General features: G+C 41.3%; 1 protein-coding gene across 1 annotated transcript in view; it reads right to left on the bottom strand.

The window, feature by feature from the left end:
• Positions 1-22722, bottom strand: part of MAN1A1 (mannosidase alpha class 1A member 1) — a 217639-nt gene that overhangs the window by 105264 nt on the left and 89653 nt on the right. Inside the window, exon 4 of the mRNA XM_054021752.1 lies at positions 9373-9453. Coding sequence (XP_053877727.1) covers positions 9373-9453 — 81 coding nt within the window. The remainder of the gene's footprint in view (positions 1-9372; positions 9454-22722) is intronic.

Genomic DNA, 22722 nt, shown 5'->3' with positions numbered 1-22722 from the left:
GAGGAGGTATGTAGCTTGGAATGATCTCAAATTAGAATTGCTCTGCTCCTTGTTGCTTTGGCTGGGCTGTTTTACTGGACCAAGAGAGGACTGTCACCAGCTTCAAGATCATCAAGTGCACCCACATGAGTTTAGAACTCAAAATTCAGAGAAGTGCACATTCAGGGGTGAGGTAAATGGTGACAGTGTAAATATAAGGTGGTTAAGTTTCATTTACTACTGCACATTACATTAATTGACTTATTGAAGTATCCCTACTGATTTAAATTGGTTGCAACATTTTAATTAATCTCAAACTGCCCCACCCCAGGAGAGAAAGAAAGAGACAGAGCCTGTTAAAGAAAAATTCTGAAGGGATATTTATTCAGGCTTGAGACAGACCAGAAGCTCTGCTCCAGGCAGTCACCAAACAGGATTTACATTCTTGTAGCGTCAAGTTTTCCTTTAGATCTATGACCTAGAACTAACCTGTCAAAGTAGTGACCTTAGAGGGCAGTGACTCTGGAGAACATTGTCAACTAAAGCACTGAACCTAATCGTAGAATAATTTTAGCTCTCGTATTTACAGTGAAAACTGACAGGATAGCTTTTGAAAAAATACTTGGGCTTGGCAGACTGCAGTTTATCCTTATGACTGTCAGGAACAGCAAATGCTTACTCATTAAGTTTCTTTAAATGGTAGCTGGTACCCTCACAATTTAGGTCCTTGAACGGAAAATTAAGGGTAAACCTTAGTTTAGAAGCAAAATCTCCAGCTCAATGTTATAGGCATAATACTGATTTTGCACTGACATTTTTAGTGTTGCTTAGACAAAACACGTGGCATCAATTGCAGTCAGGACAATGTGGTTTATAGACTTAAGCAGTTTCCCTCTCTACCTCCTCCTCTCCCCTCCCCATATATTGAAACTTGAATTTAATAACTTTCCCAATCCATGTAACAAGTGACCTACAAGCAGAAGGAAGTGAGGGTTCCAGCTAAAACTGATCACCATTGTGATGAGCTGAATTAGTGTGTGTCAAAAGGATCCTTGAAATAAAGCCTGATAGAACAGAAGAATCTTAGCACATGACTGCCTACTGAATATATTTAGGAAGCATCTTCAAACTTGCAGGCTGATTTGAGGAATTTGTTATTGGCTATGAAGGGAACTGACAAGAGAATATTCAGAGTCTGAGAAAAAGCCTGGTTTTACTTTACTCTTGACTAGGAAGAGTTCTCGTGTTCTTTTTATAGGGAAAAGGGAATAGGTTTTTTTCTTAAATTTTCACAGATAATGTAAGCATGTCTAGAGTCTTACATATTTTTCTTAAAAAAAAAACCAGGAGTACTTGTGGCACCTTAGAGACTAATAAATTTATTTACTAACAAACATTTTTCTTATTCCTCCCTGTCATCAAACCTATCCTGAGAATTACCTTGTACTACCCTCCTCAAATGGGTATACGCCTCAGTTTGCTTGTGAGTGGAGGAAACAAAAGAGCAACTTCCTTCACAGCTGAGCTGTTCTCTGGAAAGCTTGCCATAGTCAGAGCAGAGGAACACTTCTTAGTCCCCCTGTTCAAGTAAGAGACTACTCTTGTTCTTTAAGTCATCAAAAAAAGATTAAACACTAGAATACTATTGCTTTTGTTTTATAATATATGCACACAACAGGATAGCGTATCTTTTTGTTTCTATTTGTCTTCTGTAGATTGCTCATATTTTAGCCATTTATAGTACTGATCAATTAAATATTCAACATATAATTAAACTGGAATACAACTAAAATGAAGTATAATTAGCAATAATTTATTGAATGGTGGAACACTTTATAATAAAAGTAACAAATTTGCATTTAAGTGACGAGTTTTCATCTCGTATCTACATTTCATACACATAGTATATTTTGTGATTAACATCACATCATTTACATTCTGATTGTCTGAATGGCTCAGGAGACATTCCTTAAAATCATAATTTTGTCTATTTTCACATTTTTGATCATCTGAATTTCAGATAATTGGGGTTTAGCAGCAATGGACAAAATAAACCTTTTTACTTGGTTAATTTTGCTGACAGACAATAGCACTAATATATAAAACTGTCCACAATCATCTTCCTGGGATCTTAACTTATAGCTCTGTGAATGCCAAACACAGGTAGTTGGAGAAATTTCAACTCCGCTATAATCTGCCAGAATATGCAGTTCCATAAGAACCAAAACACTTCACGAAATCAGGTTGACTTTACTGGAACTTAGTTTTAGAGAGAAAAAACAAAAACAAAAAATTGAACCGTTTCAACCATGTTTACATGTCCTGTAAACATTTTCAGAGCAAAACATTCTGATTTTCCATTTTGAAACTTTTCTTTAAAATTTTTCTAAATGTTAAATAAAGATCTAAAATATAGGCAAAATCCAAACAAAACATTTGATCAACCCAAAGTGATTTTTTTTTCCAGAATTTTTCTTCAAGAAGAATTTCTAATTTTCAGTTTTCACTTCCTTTTGGAATGAAACCCATTTTCAAAATTTCAACATTATTCACAAAACAGAAGTTCCATCCTCTGCACACATCTCAAACTCCAATTATGAAGGGTAAGCAACTTCCCTTTCTTTGAGTGCTGTATCCCACTGTGTGTGACTGATAAGCACTACTTGGTGAGGAGGGTGCAATGTGGCCTAGCTACTTGTAGAACCATGGTCCCAAAGAATGCATCAGTGGATGAGGCTTGGACCAAGGTGTGGCGTCTTGTGAATGTGTGAATGGAACTCCACGTTACTGCCTTGCAAATAACAAGCAAATGTACCCTCTTGAAATGATGCTACTGAGGCTGCTTGTGCTCCTATAGAGTGAACCCAGATCCTGTGTGGGGGAGGAAGATGTACAAGCTGATAAAGTAGAATACAGCCAGAAATCCAATTGGAAGACCCTCTGGGAGGAAATAACTAGTCGTCAAGCTTGTTTCGCTAAGGCAACAAACAACTCAAGTTTGACTTTCTGACCTGTTTTGTTCTCTGTAGGTAACAATCGAAAACTCATCTAATGTTGAAGGAATAAAGTTCTCTCTCTTCGCTGGAGGCTTGGGGAAGAACACAGGGGAATTGATAGTTTGGGGGTTTATGGGAAATTCCAAAACTACTGTAGGGGTAAATATTGCATACAGAGGGCCTGCCATTGGGGTTCCCAGTTTATCTATCTGTCTGGCTGAGGTAACGAGGAAAGTAAGTGCTTCACTTGTCTATGAAGGCTAACGGGGTTGAAAGATGTCTTGATAAGTGTTGAAAGAGTTAATTAAGGTTCCATTGAGGGGTCAGTTTTCTTACCAGTGAGAAAGTTCTACTTAAGCCCTCTGAGAACCTGGAGGTGAGTGGGTGAGTAATTACAGGATAGCTATGCACTGGAGGGAGATATGTCGATTGTTGCCAGGTGAACCTGTATCGAGCTAAGGGAAAGAACTGTCATCTTGAGGGTAAGGCGGTAACCCAATATGTCAAGTAATATCTGTTGTCTCGGGGGACATATGATGGTGTTGGGCCCCGAGAGGTAACCTTTTCTGGTGAGCTCCTTTCTGCTATTAGTAAGAATGCCTTGCAGAGTTGCAGAACAGGAATGTTCTAGATCCAATGCCCATCCAAATAACAAGGTGAGGCAAAGAGTTTCTGGATTGGGATGTCCAACCCTACCGTTCTATTGAGTCAAGAGGTCTAGGAAGGGAAGAACACTGATGGGCAGGCAGCTGGGCTGACATATGCAGAAGACCTTGGAACCTGAATTGTCTAGGCCATTTGGGCATGATGATAACTCATGCTCTGTCCTGTCAAATCTTCCACATTACTTGAGGAAGCAGCAGGATAGGAGGAGAAACGTGGTTCAAACCATCTATCCAAGGGAGTAGAAGATCATCGTCTCTGGAGAACTAGCCCTGAGCTCTCCTGGAGCACGGGTGCAGATCACTTGCCAGGATTATCCAGGTGTCTCTCACTTAATCATTTCCCTGGCATTGCAGGGGTGTTGGGCATTGGTGCACCTCGGTCCTTCCTATTTTCTGCCTGTGGCATGTAACAGTCTAGTCTTCTATGGGCTGTAATACTTAGGTTAATTTCAGTTGTTTAATGTGTGGGTGCTATTGGTGACCTGTGATATACAGGAGGCCAGACTAGATGATCAGGTGGTCCCTACTGGCCTTTAACTCTATGGAACAGTATGTGTTGCATTTCCTGTTTGTCTGGAAGGCGGGATAGGATTCCCCACTGAGTGAAGAATCTGTTCACCACTTAGCTGTATGCCACCATCTGCGAGTGGGAGCTAAAGTGCCTGCTGAGTCTGTCCGCCAGTGAATTCTGAGTTCCTGCAAGGTACGCTGCAGACAGGGTGTTGTGGTTCTTGATATACCAGTTCTATAAATTGGCCGCTTGTTTGCACAGCGGAATGGATCTTGCTACTTCCTGTTTGTTTATGCAGATCAGTTGTAATGTTGTCTGACATTATGAGAATGTGCTGACACTGGATTAATGGTATGAATGCCCTGGATGCTTCTCAGATGGCTCTGAATTCCAGGGGATGTGTGTTTCTCCTGATTACCTGGGATGTCCAAGTGCCCTATACTGTGTGACATCTATGAGCTCTCCCCTCCTCCCCTCCCCCCCCCCCAATCTAACAAGAAGTGTCTGGTTATTGTCCTGTCAGGTGTGGGGGGGATAGGAAAGGAGTGCCCATACTAGAAGAAAATTCATCACTAAAAAACAGCAGCCAATGATAAAAATCAAAGAGTAAGTCAAAGAACTGCCTGTCCCTTCTGGACAGCTCATTTTTCTAATATCCATGTATAGTTATCAATGACAAGAGCTTGAGAGGGAAGCTATCATGTTCATTGATAATAGGACCACAGTTCTTCCAGACGTACCTGGAATTGCAGTGCTGCAGAGCAGAAGTAGGACAGCTCTTGTGGGGATTCCAGTTAGCCGCTCAGTTGCTGGTTATTGTTAGCAGATCAAGAGCTTGACTCCAAAAACTAGTTAAAAACTAGTTTTGTTCATATGACTAGACAGGAGTTTGTGGTGTTCCCACCAGCAGAAAATAGAGAGTGGGGACAGGGAGAAGGTATGGTGAGGCATGCTCAGGAAGCTTCCCCTCCAGCAAAACCTCTTTTATGGGTGCAGCCTATGGTGGCCATCACATGCCAGCTCTACCACCGTCCTCCCTCAGTAGCTGTCCTCCCAGGACAATAAAGAAGAGACCATAGTGGTAGTCAAGAACTGGAATCAGTCAGTCAGTCATACTGTTTTAACAGACTTAGTCATTTTAATTCCTTTAGCAATTAAGCACAAATTTGCATGAAACTTGGCCCATTATAAGCTATAGTGACCATGCCATAAGCAGAACTGAAGATAAAATAATACATCCATTGTCTAACTGTATATGAACTGTAAGAGAGTGGTCAAACTAAAGAGGAAAATCAGTAGTAGTGGCACCCTCAAGGAAAGCAAAACAAAACTCCCAAAGATTTTTATTACTTCCAGACAAATGATGATTCCTCTCTCCCATCCCCAATTCAACTTTATCCCTAATTCCTCCCTCATAAATGAACTCCATTAATCCATAGCAAATCTGATAGATAAATAGAAAGGAAACCGTCTTCAGTTACATACACAATATTTTGTAGTAATCCAGACACACAACAAAAGAAAAGAGCTTAATATCTAAGACTTCTTTGCAGATTATGTTGTCAATAAATACTTGAAGTTCTCTTAACATTGATGAAAAGTTTAGCTCGTCTTAGTCACGTTTGACATTTCTTGTGTGTTCTCTCTATTTTAAGACTAACATTGAAATCCACAAACAAACTGATCTCTTGGCTTCAAATCTAATGGTTTTAATACTTGTATATCATTCATGGTAGCCTGATTAAATCCAGTAACGAAATTTTTTTTTCTAGTGGGTTTTCATGTAATTACAGCAACAAGATGTGTCAAATATGCCACGTAAAGACTTGGCTATCAGACAACCAAAGTACTCAATGTCTATCACATTTTAAAAATGAGCTATATTAGTGATTTTATTTGAATGAATTTTAGTGCAAGCAAGATGTTTTAGAATCTACTCAATGTGTTACAATATTGCTTGTTAATTATGATTGAACTTACATTTACAAATAACTATGGGACATGCAATATGTTGCAATTTTAGGTTAACTATGGTCATTTAATTCCAAAGCTATTATAACTTTATTATGTAACTTCTTTTTACATAACCAAAGCTGCCTTTAATTACAGTACTGAAAAAACATATCAACATTACACTTTTCATAGGCAATCTGATGACTAGGAAGAGCCGAGGATCTGATCTTCCAAACTTTACTCACACAAGCTGTTCTGATTACTTACAAAGGCTTACTCATATGAGTAAGGGTCATAGAGGTATTACAAAGCTTATTCTGAACTGTGGCTGAAGATATTAAAAACAATACAGAAATATTCAATAAAGGATATGTTTAAAAATTTCCTTCCCAAGCAATCAATTACCATAAATTTATCATTTAAACATGAAGACTATTTCCCCAAAATCTTTTTAGACAGAACATGTCATATTACATTATATTAAAGCTTGCCATGTTCAGCTTTTTAATCATCATTTCCAGAGTTTACCTTCATTAGATAATGTGTAGTTCACTGTTTCTGAAACGTAAGAATCTTTTTAAAGAGGCCTACCAGAAATATGTCAAGACACTGAACTTAAACCATTACTACAACTACTACTTTGATAAAAGGAGGGGAGGAGTTTAAGTCTAATTTGAATATCAGGGTTGTTACAAATTTGGTCCGATACTGGTAGAACAATTTGGGAGTGCATAAGTAGCACTTCCCTTGCCATAAGCTGGGTGCGGGCATAACTAAAGCCATGAAAAACAATCATGGGGCATATATTTTAAAGAAAATAAATTTAAATGTGTTCTAAAAAAACCAAACATATCTTCAAAGCAGTTCACAAGTTATATCTCTTAACAAGACAGGTAAATGACCACTGTACTTTAAAATAAGTTCTAATACTTAGCCTCGAGAAAGAGTGAGGAGTGTCTGTATTGAAACATCATAAATCGTTTGCCAGATGCTTAATAAACCAACTTATTTGCTGCTGGAAAAAAAAGTCCACCTAACTGGGCAAGAGAATTACCACCAAAACCATTGTTTCTATTAATTTTAGGCATTTTTGTCAAGAGGAAAAGAATTCCTACACTTTGAAATGTTTGATTTAAAAAGGTGTTTCAAATAAAGCTTCAACAGTGGCCATGTATAAATTATGCTCAAGAACCCAAGCAGCCACAGCATAGGACACAAAAAGTAGCTACCTGACAACTGCAGGGACAACCATACCTTGTTGATTTTCTGAAATGAATAATGAGACCATGAAGTCCAAAAATGTTCATTTCCAATACGGGGAAAAAGGACCAACATCCCAGAGACTTTCAGATGAACTAACGTAAGCTCTTTCCAGTCTACATCTTAGAGATATGCAGCTACCCCATGACATAATTCTAAACAGCAGTTCAGAGAACTCAAGTAGCTGAATTTGAAGTGGAAAATTATCTATTAATGCAAAATCAAAATATTTCTAAATGAGAGTGGAAAATAAGCCAAAAGTTTTTCTTTGGGGAGTGCCAACAGAAACTGTTTTCTTTAAACTAGATAACTGTTTAGGGAATTCATGATCTCACACTTGTCAATTCAGAATTGTCTGACAAAAATAAGACTACTAGTTAGTATACTGGTAAGTAATTTCTAGAGGAATGCAAGTACTAGAACAGAATACTGTATCCATGATAAGTAGTGTGTGTTTATGCATAATCGCACAAGATCATTAATTTTCTCTTTATATGTTTATATTTTGATGGTTTAGAATAGACCTAATAACCGACAGGTCAAATATTTCTTGGCAGTTAATGACAAATTGAGTTCAGAGCCCTTTACTCCTTTAGCTGGCCATTAACTGCCAAGAAATGTTCTCCACATCTGTTACTACTGCTTAATTTAAATGTTAACAATAGGTTATATTGAGAAAAGCTCACTAGAGTTTGTGAGCAGCAGCAGCTTTGGTGGAAGAGACATTATTGGTTGAGTATAACTATTTAATCAGAAAAAAACAATATTTTTGTTTCTAAAATTACTCTAGATGCACTCATTTCTGAGTCAATAAGTTATGGTAGAATGATGGCTGATTTCCTTCAAGTGTCAGATGAAACATCTCAGTTAAAATGTACATTATTTACTAACGACAAAAAGATGGTTAGTTCCAGCCTCTGGGATTTTCTATCACTAATAATGTTGAATTTGGAACAATGTATCTACGCGAGAGTATAAACTGCTTCAGAGAACTTGAACAGGGGAGTCTGAACATGTTACCTTTAGAATTTTAACTATAAGCCCAACGCCTTCTGTGTAATTGCCACTGTGAAGAGCATCCTGAGGAGTGCTTGCTTGGGTTTGTTCAAGAAAAACAGGCATCGTAACATTGCCAAGGAAGTCAAGAAGAAATATCTAGCAGCAGCTATCAAGGCTTCTGCAATAGTTGCCAGCATGCTCTTCACTGGAAACTACTGCTAGGAGGGCTACTGCCTTTGTGGTCTCTGAGGCCTCCAGACTAGCTATGAGAAACAAGTAAAGATTGACACCACTCTCTGTTTGAGATTAGAGGACAAATTCCAGCTCTTCTTCCTCCACATCTATACAACTGAGGATCAGGAAAAAAGTAAAAACGACACAACGATCATCTTCATTCTCTTCCTGCAGCTGGCCAGAATACCACAGGGAGCCTACTCTCCCAAATTTCATACCAACTCACCTAAGACCCCTGAGCAGTGGTATTTTTAGGGATCTCCTTTGGCATCTGTATGCCAGTTATTCATTCCGCTCCCCCTCTAATCATATCAATAGTTTCTCCAGTCATATCTTCCAACTGCATTTTGCTAACACTTGGATGAATAATTAGTCCTGTCAGAGTTGTAAATTGTGCGAGTGGATGACAATACACTCCAAACTGGCCTGTGAGAAGCATGTCATCCAAACCCACCTCCAGCAGCATCAGCAAACTTCACTACTCTGTACTTGAACGTAACACCTGTCATGTACATTTATCAGAGTTTTACAATTGAGACATTTTCCCCATTCATTAGATTTATACAAAACAATCTTGGGGGTGGGGGGAGCACAAATCTTCAACAGGCCAACTTTCAGAGTGGACCCAGTCAGCATTTTCAAAAACCATGGAAACGAACAGAATAGACACCATTTAAATTCAACACTGAGAATGGAGAGGAAATAATACATTATCCAATTCTAATCATGTGGATGATTCGAAGTTTAGATTGACAATGCAGATAGATAATCTTACCTCTTCTCCAGAAAGATAATATGCTGAAAGCAGTCCACCAACAAAACGGATGTTTACTTCAAAAACTGAAATTTCTGCATTCTAGGGATATAAATACATATAGTTAGAGTTTGAACCTCAGTTTCATATGAAAAAATCCAGTGTTAGTTTCATAAGGACACAATGGCATGCTAATGCATGTTATATATAATGTATTCACAATATCAATTATAACAGAAGAAATATCTCAAGTTCACCATCCTTCACCTTATTTTGTGAGTGTTAAACTCCATTAATACCAAATGTCAGCACGCAAAAGAGGGAAACAAATGATTCTAAGCATAACACTGTTAGTTTTTCTTCCTTACTTTAAAGATGCTGTACAACTCTAGTGCTGACTAGCTCTGATCCCTCCGCAGTTGTGTCTAAAGTGCCCCACATCTTGGTATGCTTCTCTAATGTTCTTCTCCTACAAGTGACTCAGTACCTGTGCACAGAATGTGCTCCCAGATCAAATATGTTTTTGTTAGACTTCCATCTTGACCAAGGTTTGCTCTCTCAATCTAATAGATTCTTTAAAAGAGAAATTACATTGAGTAGATGTATTAATTATAAAAATGGAATAATAAAAGCACAATCTTTCACATTTCTAATGTCAGTCCTTCTCCAGATGCTCTTGGCCCAATGTGTTTTTACACATCAATATTATGTATAAGCTTTCATGGAACATGAAGTTGCTTTAACAGGGAAAAATTTCCAATGGATTCTTCATGCCTGCTCCTCTAAAGTGTATGACAACCTACATAATTTGATAATGTCATTTCAATGAGAGATGTAGGATTTCTGAATACTGATCGTATAAAAGTTACTTAACCTAGTGCCTGATTGCTCTCAAAATATTCTGTTCAAATGTTGCCTTCATTTTGCAGAACTGAACTTAGCTGACACTTCAGTTAAAAATGCCAGAGAGGTCAGCACATTAGTACTAATGATTCTGTCACACATTCAGATAGCACAAGGACACCTTAAGTGAGTTTGTATTATAGATGAAAGATCTGAATTTTAGGGCAGGGGCCAATGAGTGCAATAGCACAAGGGTGGCTGTCAATTGCTAGAGTGGTTAAAAACTATGAAGTTAGTGAGTTTCCCAATTAGCAAGAATCATATTTTTGTAGTGCCATTAGTGTATAAAGAATTGGCTGTAGAATAAATAGGCTGTGCTACACAAACAACATATGCAGCTTCTAAAAGATATATAAGGGGTTCAAAAGACTGCATAAACAATATAGAACTAAAATCAGTGACATATGAGCATAAAAGATGGAATGCTCCATGGTATAGAATGGGTTTAAGAGATTATTAGGGAGGCTTTTCCAAAATTATAATGTTATGTGAAAGAAAAGCCAAAGTCAGCCTAAAGTCCAGTAACTTGGGTGGGGCTCACCATCTATCTATTCCCAAGAACCCCCTGCCAATCTTCTAGATACAAGAGACTACTTTTTCCAGTATCTTTCCCTTTGCCCATTCTTATGTTTAAGAATTAGGACATATAGAGATGTAGAGTGGATTATGCAGTCATGGCTTCACATGCCCTTGGTTTGGTCAGATGTTTGCAAGATGAGTTTGACGAAGGAAGCATTGAGTAAGCCTGCATGGGGGCAAGCACTAAAAAATGTGAACCATGAGGTGGCCAGGATTATTTTGGGAGCTCAGAGGGAGGGCAGTGATAACCATAACAATGGTCCTGAGCTTCTTAGAGATAACAGAGTACATCTGACATAGGCTGTGGCAGACATTTGGCCCCTTGACCAGGCACTGGGTCAGGCGGAAGATGGGTACCAGGGTTTAGTGGGTGTGAGATGAGTTCATGCTAATCACTGGTGTTCCCCATGGCTGGTGAGGGTAAAGTCTGAAAGAGCCATCACGCAGCCGTAAATGAGACCCAGGATTGCGCAGTTGGACTTCATGCTCAGTGGGGTGGAAGGTGGAATCTGAAGTCTCAGACCTGAGATCCTCCTGCCCCCATCCAACCTTGTGGCCTCTGTCACTCCACCCCCCCCCCCCCCCCACACACACACACACCTTACATGGGGAAGTTGTGGGAGGAGGGCAGAAAGATTTCACAACAGAGCTTAGTCAATGGGTAGACCCTCCCTTGTCTACCCAGAATAACTCTTTGCTTTCTGATCACAGCCATGTAACCCACACAGGAACCAATTAATGCCTGGTATCAGAGAGCAGAGGTCAGGAAGTGTAGCAGCCCTCCCTGAAGTATAATTAATAAAGTTGCAGCCTGCTGTTTAAGCCCATCCCAGCTGTCTGCCAATCATTCACCTGCTTATCCTGGTCATCAAGTGTCTTCAAGAAGTTTGTTGCCAATACTGAAAAATATTCTGACACACAACTTGGTCCATCAACTACATTTGCAATGTCTCACCGCTCCCATAAACCCAACAGAGGCCTGCTAGAGGACTACTCCAGTAGTCTTTAAGAGAACCACAAAACAGAAGTCTGGACACTATTTCTAGCTCCAAAATTGGTTTGAGACTGTTGTTCGTAAGCATTCTCTCCTCTTGGGAGGTGTGCTGCCTGCCAGGAGCCGATATCCAAGATGTTACACAGGGATTGTCAAGGATCATCCAGTCCTCTTACTGCTACATCATGCTACTCATCCATGTGAACACTAATGATACTGTGAGGTATGACTCAGAGCAGCTCAGAAGAGACTACAGTGCTCTGAGAGCAATGGTGAAGGAGCTGGGGGCGCAAGTAGCTTTCTTTTAAAGTGTGGGGGCCAAGGTAGAGAGATACATTCTGGAATTTAATGCCTGGCTGCAAGTTACTTGGGTGGGATAATACACGACTGGAATATTGATATAGAAGGGTACAGCTTGCTCAGGAAGGACAAGCAGGGGGAAAAAGGGAGGAGGTGTTGCCTTATATATCAAAAATCTATGCACTTGGACTGAGGTTGAGAAGGAAATAGGAGACAGACCTGTTGAAAGTCTCTGGGTAAGGATAAAAGGGTTAAAAAAAAAAAAATAAGGGGGTAATGTCACAGTAGGGGGTCTACTGCACACCACCAAACCAGGAAGAGGTGGATGAGACGTTTATTAAAAAAAAAAAAAAAAAAAAAAAAAAAAAATCCATCCAAAGCACAGGACTCGCTGGTGATGGGGGACTTCAATTACCCAGACATCTGTTGGAAAAGTAACACAGCAGGACACAGATTATCCAACGAGTTCTCAGAATGTATTAGAGAATTTTTTTTATTTCAGGAAGTAGAGAAAGCTACTGGGGAGAGGCTGTTCTAGATTTCATTTAGACAAACTGTTGAGAATTTGCAAGTGGAAGGCAGCTTGAGTGGAAATGGTAAGTTCTTGATTCTAAGAAATCGCAGGAGGGAAAAACAGCACAATAAAGATAACGGATTTCAAGAAGGTAGACTTTAGCAAACTCAGGGAGTTGGTTGGTAAGAGCACATGGGAAGCAAGTCTAAGGGAAAAAAGTTCAAGAGAGTTGGCAGTTTTTCAAAGAGACATTATTAAGGGTACAAGAGCTAACTACGGCACTGCATAGGAAAGACAGGAAGTATGGCAAAAGACCAGCCTGGCTTAACCAGGAGATCATCAATGATCTGAAATGCAAAAAAGTCCTACAAAAAGTGGAAACTAGGTCAAATTACAAAGGATAATAATAAAACAGAAAATGTGAAATGGCAAAAGTGCTAAATGTCTTTTTTGTTTCAGTTTTCACCAAATAGTAGCAATTGGACATCTAACAGTGAATGCCAGTGAAAATGAGGTAGGCTCAGAGGGTAAAATAAGGAAAGAACAAGCTAAAAATTACTTAGACAAGTTAGATGTCTTCAAATCACCAGGGCCTGATAAAATACATCCTAGAGTACCCATGAAGTGGTCAAAGGCTATATCTGAGCCATTAGCTACTATCTTCGAAAAATAACGGAAGACGCGTGAGATTCCAGAGGACTGGAAAATGACAACTATAGTACCAATCTATAACAGGAAATAAGGACAACCTGGGGAATTAGAGACTAGTCAAGAACAAATGATGTCAAACCAACCTAATAGCTGTCTTTGACAGGATAAGCCTGGTGGATGTGTGGGGGGGGGGGGAGTGGTAGATGTAAGGCTTTTGATATTGTCTTGCAACACCATCTCAGACAAACTAGGGAAATACAACCTAGATGAAGTTACTAGAAGGTGGGTGCAAAACTGGTTGGAAAACCATTCCCAGAGACTACTTATCAGTGGTTCACAGTCAAACTGGAAGGGCATATCATGTGGAATTCTGCAGGGATCAGTTTTGGGTCCAGTTCTGTTCAATATCTTCCTTTATCACATAATTGAGATAAACGATTTTACTATCAAACCATCTGCAGTGATTCCACCACCATTATGAATGTTTGCCCAAATGAAGATCCAGTTCATTTTTTGAAACTAACAATTGCTTGAAAGTTATCAGATTTACAAAACTGCATCCACATACCTCTCTTTGCAGCTTTGTTTGAAATCTTAACTCTTACTATATTCTTGATTCAAATCCACTGAAGCATATGAAACAAATGAAGGAGCCAGACATTTCATGGAGTGTAGCTTTGAGAGCTGCATCTTTAGTAGGATAGTTATTCTTAAGATCATTATGCCAAGATAGTTTCACCTTGGCAAAGTAGGTGGATGATATAGAGATTTGTAAAGCAGCAGAAAAGGCCTCTTTAGTTAGGGCTGACCCCTCCCCTCCTCATTTTTGCAAATACCAAAAGGATGGCTCTTATTTTTGGTCCTCAGATCATGTGCCCTTGTCTTCCCTTCCTCTTTTATACCTCCAACTGATCACTCAAAAGGGTGTCTGAAAAGTTGTTTAATGTATTATACCATCCTATTAGAATCCCTGAGGAGAAGTAACTGGATTTGTGTTCATTTCTTTCCTTAGGAAGAAAATAATCGCATTTAAGGTCAGGAGAAATTGATCCTTGATGTTCCCTTTGTAAAACTACGTAGAGCAGAGGCTAAGTTATCCTCATCAGAACATATGAATATGTATTTCTCCCAACTTCATTTTGTCATACCATTCTTTTCATTATCCTCACCAGCCTAATGCAGAATGTACCAGCAGTGCCTCGTTGACTGGCTAAAGATAAAGCTCATTTAAAGATTTTATTCTAAACAAAAACTTCAATAAAAATATTCAGACTCTGGTTTGCTGAACTTGTCTACTGGAAAGTGTATTTTAATACATTAGCCACACTGGAAAGACTTGTCTTATCTCACTCTGGTCCTGTTTAGTGCTTTGCCAAGCAGCAGCAAATACTCTGGGAACTGTATGCAGACTAAGGAAGACATCACATCTGTTTATTAAATACATATTCTGCAGCACTGATAAGCCTGTTTTTATTGTTCAAAGCAAGGTGAAACACACATGGTAGAAGTAAATTGTTCTGTTCCCTTACATCTCTTTAATGAAAGGAAAGTACACTGCCCTCACAAACACTCATACAATTAAAAACAAAGCCTCCACAAACTTCTTCTCAGCTACAACTGAGCATAAGGAGCAGATACAAAAAGGTATATTTCTGAAGATACTGTTACACTAGCTGCTTGCAATCCATTTGCTGTGCTACAGGAAGGCATCTGGCAGGTCCTTGGCAAGTTCACACTGCAATGATCGTGCTCTGAAGAAAGGCTGATGGAAACCTCCCACATTTGATTGTGAGGTGCAAGCTTCTGTTAACTTTAGCATAAACAAAACCTACAAGCTTTTAGGGTCTTTACATGCTAGTCTATTACAATCATTACATATTGCACTGCTGTTGCCAGATATTTTATAGTGCAGCCAACTGTGCAAAGTAAAGAGGATATGAAAGCAAAATAAGCAAGTACACATGGTGAAGACCTCTGCTTATCTCACAATCTGTCTGACCAGAAGGGCAAAAAGAGACACCATGTTGAAAAATATGGTATCACGCAAAAATATCTGCTGCAAGGTAAAGGAAAGATATTTTGAATGAGGAACCTTTACAGCAAAATCCTAACAAAAGCAATTTTACTGTCTTCTCTTATTCCAAAAATAAAATGCAATATCTTCAGTATTCTGTGTGTGTACATCAAGTGCCAAATAGTAGGATGAATACATTTTAAAGTTAAGTACAATTTCAACTAAGGTCTTTTTCAACTAAAATAAAAACCATGCAGAAGAGTGAAAGCACAAACTCTTTATAAAAAGGGAGCCATCCAATCTAGCATAAACAGCAAATGGGATTATTTTATCAGTTATCTCCACAATCCGTCAATCTTTATTCAGTGTTAACCATTAACCTGTCAGAAAAGCAAAAAAGAAATGCAATATTTACAGTTGTCAGTGTGATTTTAGTTCTGCTCCCTTGTGTATGTATCCTTTGAACTAAATGAGATTGAGTCCTCTCAGAAAATGTCAGGGCTGCCCAGAGGATTCAGGAGGCCTTCCATAAAAAAAAGTTGCAATATTATAGAATACTATATTCTCATGGGGGCCCCCACAGGGCCCGGGGCAAATTGCCCCACTTGCCCTCCCCCCTCTCCCCCCCCCCGGGCAGCCCTGGAAAATGTATGTGATCATGTAATTGAAGACTGTATCATAATGAATACACAGAAGGGACAGAACAAGAGGTTTATGGTTGCACAGGTGTTTCCTAGCTTCTGAGCAGTTGATTTTACAGCTTAAAGAACCTGCTGGAATCCCTGAAGCTTCAGCCCCACAGCACAGACAGTTCATTACCTGAAAACAGTTAAAGGCTGTCATCCCATAAGAAAGGACCGACCACTGGGTCCAGGTGCTGGGGGAGTCAGTGTTGGGCAAGTCAAGGCCAGCCCAGACCAAAAGCATTCCTCCTCTGACAAATGACAAAGGTTTGTTGCAAACAGAAGCAAGAGAGTTCTCAAAACAAAAAAAAAAAGTTGCAAGAATCCTTTACAATGGAAAGTGTTAGGCAACCTGAATTTACGGATCAGATCCCTCTAGTACGGGGGTTCTCAAACTGCATTGCAGTGCGACCCCCTTCTGACAACAAAAATTATTACATGACCCCAGAAAGGGAGACTGAAGTCTGAGCCCCACTGCCCCAAGTGAGGGAGCCAAAGCTGAAGCCTGTAACCTGGGCTCCACCTCCTAGGGCTGAAACAAGTCTAAATCAGCCCTGGCGTACCCATTAAAACAGGGTCCCGTACAACTTTGGGGTCCCGATCCATAGTTTGAGAACCGCTGATCTAATACCAACATAGGGAGCAGATCTGAAGACAATCGCTGTAGAGTGAGCAGAGGTTCTTTTGTGAATTGTGTAGCAGAGATTTAGGAAGTACAGGAGTAATTCTCATGTATTTCTATAGTGATTGAGTTTTACACCAACAGAGTAACATGGATGTATTCCTGCTATTTTGGAAGGGAGCTAACCCTGTGGTCTATTAAGGTGAGCAGATATATCTTAGGCAAGAAAGTATGAGTCTCAATTATAGAATACAGCATTTTATCTTACATGTTAGCCTTGCATCAACTTTGAGTCCTTTGGCCTTTCCTTCAAAGATCTGCACAACCTACTTCCTAACTTCGGTCTGCCAAAGCAACATGCCTAACTCCCCCTCTTTGTCACCTGTTCTCTCTGCACCTCTTCCATGCAACATGCTGCAGCTTCTTTGCTGACCCAGTCCCCGTGGCTCCCACTGTCTTTTCTGATATTGATGGTCTTCATTAAAGAATGATTGGGGGGAAATACTTCTTTCAAGAAGTAATTAAAACAATACATAGACCTAGAAGGCATTTTTATCACCACCAAGATTTTGTTTGATTAGACTGGCTCGTCCATTCTTCATCTGCTTGTCATCTATTTAGATCAGTGGCACCCAACATGTAGCCCAAGCCTAGGCCACTTGAGGCTTCTGAGACTATAAACCATGGCCCTCAAGGTCCCCTCTTAAGTAAATCAGCCTGCCACTAAAGAGAGATATTAGGGGGCACCATTTCCCTAAATGAGCACTGCTTCCCTATAGCCCCAAGAGCAGCTCTGCTCAAAGCCGGAAGGGCTCAGAGCAGCTATCATTGCTGTTCAGCTTCAGCTATTCCCCACTGGCTTTCAGCTGCATCATAGGGGTGAAAGGAAAAGGTAGTAGTTCTGGCTGTGATGTCCCCAGGGAGAAAAGGAGCTCCAATGATTCTTCCTCAACCTGTCAGAATGCCTAGCCAAGGATGACATCTGTGCCTTACACAGCAACCTCGGGCAGCCCAGGAAATGGGAAAGAGGGAGAAGCTGAGAACCAGCAATCAGTTGTTACAGTTATGGCTCACCAATGCTTTACCAAGGCTCCTGTGCAAGTTGGAGCAGCCAAGGAACCATATACCTGCTAGTATATAATCAAACATCCTGCATGTTCTAGACCTCATCCCTCTAACACATTCTCTGGGCAAAGGACTGTGGAGTCATAGGAGCCAGTTGTTGAGAGCAGGGACCCAAAACCTTTCAAAAAGAGTCTTGCACACTTTCAGCATAAATAATAATATTGAATATTATCAATAATATATCAACAACATTTAAAATAGTGTTAATTTGCTAATTTGGGTTACTGATCATTCTAACAGTTCAGTAGCAGGGTCACCCTATCTCTGCATTTCACTCTGCCTTAGTTTCAACACGTGTGTAAGCTAGGTGGTCAACTTCTCAGCCAGTACATCAATGAAGCGCCCATCAGTGTCAGTTTCTCAGTCCTATTCCTCAGGGATGCAAGTATTGTTCAAAATATACACAGATTTCAATATCAATCAGAATAGTAAATTAAGTCCTGCTGCCTGGCCTGGCCTAAGACCTCAGCCTCAGAAAGTTTCTGCTTGTATCCCCAGGCAGGCCTTTCATATAATCGGCGTGGCCTGGAATTTCAAGCAAGAGCCTCCCTACCTCCTGCCAATCTCTCTTTTAACCGATTCATAGAGTTGAAGGCCAGAAGAGACCCTTAGAAAGTCTAATCTGACCTCTCATATATTTAAGGCCATTCAATTTCACCCATTAACCCCTGAATTGAGCCCAATAACTTGTGTTTGGGAAGGCCTCTCTTCCAGACAGGCATCTAATCTTTAACTGACATCAAGAGATGGAAAATCTACCACTTCCTGTGTTAGTTTGTTCCAATGGCTAATCATAGAATCACAGAAAGGTAGGGGTGGAAGGGACTTTGAGAGGCCATTAGCCTCCCTGAGCTGAGGTAGGATGAAGTACACCTAGACCATCCCTGACAGGTCTTCGTCTAACCTGTACTTAAAAACCTCCAATGATGGGGATTCCATAACCTCTTTTGGAAGCCTATTCCAGTGCTTAACAATCCTTACAGTTAGAATGTTTTTGCTAATATAACATAAATCTCCCTTGCTGCAGATTAAGCCCATTACTTCTTGTCCTACCTTCCCTCATAGGTCAGGTTTTCTAAAACTTTTATCATTTTTGATGCTTTCCTCTGGACTTTCTCCAATCTGTTCACATTCTTCCTAAAATATGGTGACCAAAAGTGGCTACAGTACTCCTGCTAAAACCTTACCACTGCCAAGCGAAGTGAAAGTTATCTTTCGTGTCTTACATACAACACTCCTGACGATTGATAAAATTTTGAATAGTGTGGGGCCTAGTACAGATCACTATGGAACTCCAGTAGAAAACATCCCCACTCACTGATGACTCCCCATGACAACTACTTTGAGTACTATCAGTTCTTAATCCACTTAACATGTGATTTATTCATATCAGTGATAGGATTTTGTTTTGTTTTTTAATCAAAATGTCATGTGGTACCAAGTCATATGCCTTACAAAAGGCAAAGTATATTACATCTTTGCAGTTACCTTATTCAACCAAACTTCAAGTCTCAACGAACGAAGTAAGGATTGTTTGACAAGATCTATTTTCCACAAAACCATGTTGACAGGCATTAATTATATCCCTTCCCTAATAGTTGCTTAACATCTTTCACAGTTACTAATGTATGGGAAAATACTTCATCATCCTTACGCAATACAGGCACCTAATCCTGCTTCTTTCCAGATACATAACAGAAATATTTATTTAACACTTCTGCCTTTTATGCAATATTAACAATTACCATCTCCATCTACCCATCTACTTTCTGGCTTTTATGAAGACCAGTTGATCTTCAGGCTTAATTTAATTTAACGCATTTGTGGATAACTAGCCTAGAAGTAAAATGGTTACTCATCTTCTCATAACTGATATTTGAGATGTGTTATTCATGTCCATGCCAATCAGGTGTGCACGCATGCACAGCAGCTGCAAGATTTCTTCCCAGCATCTGTCGGGTTGGTCTGGGGACCCCCTGGAGTCACGCCTTCATGGCGCTCAATAGAGAGCCATTCTGACCTGTCCCCACCTCAGTTCCTTCTTGCCGGCTACTCCGACAGAGGGGTAGGGTGTGGGTATTGGAATGGACATGAACACCACATCTCGAAGCACAGTTACAACAAGGTGAGTAACTGTTTTTTCTTCAAGTGCTTGTTCATGTCAATTCCAAATCAGGTGACTCCCAAGCCTGAATTCCAGAAGCGGGGTCGGAGTTCAGATATCCACTGACTGGAACACTGCTCTACCAAAAGCCATGTCATATCTGGCCTGCTGGGTAATAGCATAATGTGATGTAAAGGTATGTATAGATGACCACATCACTGCTTTGCCTATTTCCTAGATGGGAACCTGCGCCAGGAACGCTGCTGAAGAAGCCTGCGCCCTGCTTGAGTGCACTATGAGCAGAGGGGCAGGCACCTCTGCCAGGTTTAGTGCTCATGGATTCAGGACATGATCCACAATGAAATTCGTTGAGGAGACTGGAAGATCTTTCATCCTGTGTGCCACGGCCATAAACAGTTGAATGGATTTCTGGAACAGTTTTGTTCTTTCAGTGTAAAAGGCTAGCGCTCTGTGGATGTCCAATGAGTGAAGCTTCTGCTCTCTGCTGCTTGTGTGCAGCTTAGCATAGAATACAGGGAGGAAGATGTCTTGGTTGACGCGAAATTGGGAGACGACCTTCACGAGGAAAGCTGAGTGTAGCCTGATCTGAACCTTGTCCTTATAGAACACTGTGTAAGGAGGCTCTTAGGGTCTTGAGCTCAAACACCCTCCTGACTGAGGTTATTGCTACCAGAAAGGCCACCTTGTACGAGAGGTAGAGCAGGGAGCAAGTCGCCAGCAGTTCGAAGGGAGGCCTCATCAGTTTGGAAAGGACTGGATTAAGGTCCCGGGCCAGGATTGGTTGTCAGAAGTGTGGGTATAGCCTGTTGAGACCTTTCAGAAAACAGCTGACCATAGGGTTGGCAAAGACCAACCGACCCTCTGTATCTGGATGGAAGGCAGAGATGGCAGCCAAGTGAACCTTTATTGACAACATGGACAGCTCCTGCTACTTAAGATGGAGAAGGTAGTCCAGTATAAGTGGTATGGAGGCGAGCGTCAGACACAGTGTTGAGCCACCAGATTGAAAATCTCTTCCATTTGGCCAGGTAGGTAGCCATGATGGAAGGTTTCTACTGCCAAGGAGGACTTGTCTAACCGGGTTCGGCAAGGTGATTGGGGCTTCCACGGACATTTCCAGGAGAAATGTGTACTAGTGCTGGCGGGGCCAGACTGGAGCTATCAATACCACCGAAGCTTCTTCCCTCTTTACCTTGAGAAGCATCTTGTGAATAAGAGGGATGGGCAGAAATGCGTATAGGAGATGGCTTCCCCATGGGAGGAGGAACGCCCAGGCTATGATCCAGGAAGGAGCAAAACTGCTGGCACTTCCAGTTGAGTTGCGTGGAAAACAGGTCTATTTGGGGAAAGCCCCACCGTTGTAAGATGGAGTTTGACACATCCGAGCATAGGGACCACTCGTGGCCATGGAATGACCTGCTAAGACGGTCCACCAACTCGTTCTGTACTACAGGGAGGCACGATGCCTGCAGGTATATCGAATGCTCCACACAAAAGTCCCACACCCTGAGGGCTTCCTGACACAGGAGAAAGAGGAGTGTGCACCCCCCTGTTCGTTGATATAAAACATTGCTGTTGTCAGTCATAACTGATACACATCTCACTGCCAAGTAGGCTCAGAAAGTCTGGCATGCTCTGAGCTCTCTGACATTGAAGTGGAGAGCGAGTTCCACCTGAGACCAGAGGCCATGTGTCTGGAGGTCTCCCAGAGGTGCTCCCCAGCTCAAGGCTAACATGTTTATCACTAGCAAGAGGGATGGCTGAAGGCTGGTGAAGGGGACCCCTGCACACCTATCTGCAGATCAAGCTACCACAGGAAGGAGTCAAGGACCAGGCGAGGCAGAGTCACGACCCTGTCCAAGCTGTCCCAACCCGGCCAACACATTGAGGCTAACCACGATTAAAGCGGCTGGAGTCTGAGCCTGGCGTGTTGCACCACATAGGTGCAAGTGACCATGTGTCCCAGGAGTTTCAGGCAATTCCTTGCTGTGGTGGTGGGGAACTGCCTAAGACTTAAAATGATATCCCCCAGGCCTGGAACCTTGCTTCCGGGAGGTATGCCCTGGCCTGTGTCGAGTCCAGTACCATCCCTATAAATTCCATCTGCTGAACCGGGGACAATGTAGATTTCCCCACGTTCAGGAGAAGGCCCAGTTCATTGAACGTCATTCTTATAAAGTTGACTTGTACCTGCCGCCTGTGTAGGAATGTGGCCACGACTACCATGCACTTGGTAAATACTCGAGGAGCCATTGACAGAGGACTGTGAATTGGTAGTGGTTGTTGCTCACCACAAACCTGAGGTACCTTCTGTGGGATGGTGAGACTGCTATATGAAAGTATGCATCCTTCAAGTTGAGGGCAGCATACCCGTCCCCTAGATCCAGGGAAGGGATAATGGAGGCCAAAGAGACCATGAGGAATGTCTTCATGAACCTGTTGAGCTCTCGCAGGTCTAGGATGGGCCTGAGCTCACCTTTGGCTTTCAGTATTAGGAAATACTAGGAATAGAAGCCCTTGCCCTTCGGCTCCCAAGGAACCTCTTCCACTGCTCCCAGCTATAGGAGCAACTGCACCTCCTGTATGAGGAGTTGCTCAGGAGAAGGGTCCCTGAAGAGGGATGGGGAAGGAGGATGGAAGGGCGGGAGGGCCGAGAATTGGAGAGAGTATCCCCTTTCTACTGTGTGAAACACCCATCGGTTTGATGTGATATGACCCCACACAGGGTAGAAAGGGGATAGTCAGGACGAGAAAGTAAGATGGGTTGGATCCAGTCCATGCACTGGTGCGCCATCCTCGTGTGCACCTTCAAAAGGGCTGTTTCTGGCCCAAAGATGACTTGGATTGGCCAGAGCTCTGGC

The sequence above is a fragment of the Malaclemys terrapin genome, chromosome 3 (assembly GCF_027887155.1).
Source record: "Malaclemys terrapin pileata isolate rMalTer1 chromosome 3, rMalTer1.hap1, whole genome shotgun sequence".
In the NCBI taxonomy this organism is placed as follows: domain Eukaryota; kingdom Metazoa; phylum Chordata; order Testudines; family Emydidae; genus Malaclemys; species Malaclemys terrapin.
The sequence above is the reverse complement of the archived record's forward strand: the minus strand, read 5'-3'. Positions and strand labels throughout refer to the sequence as shown.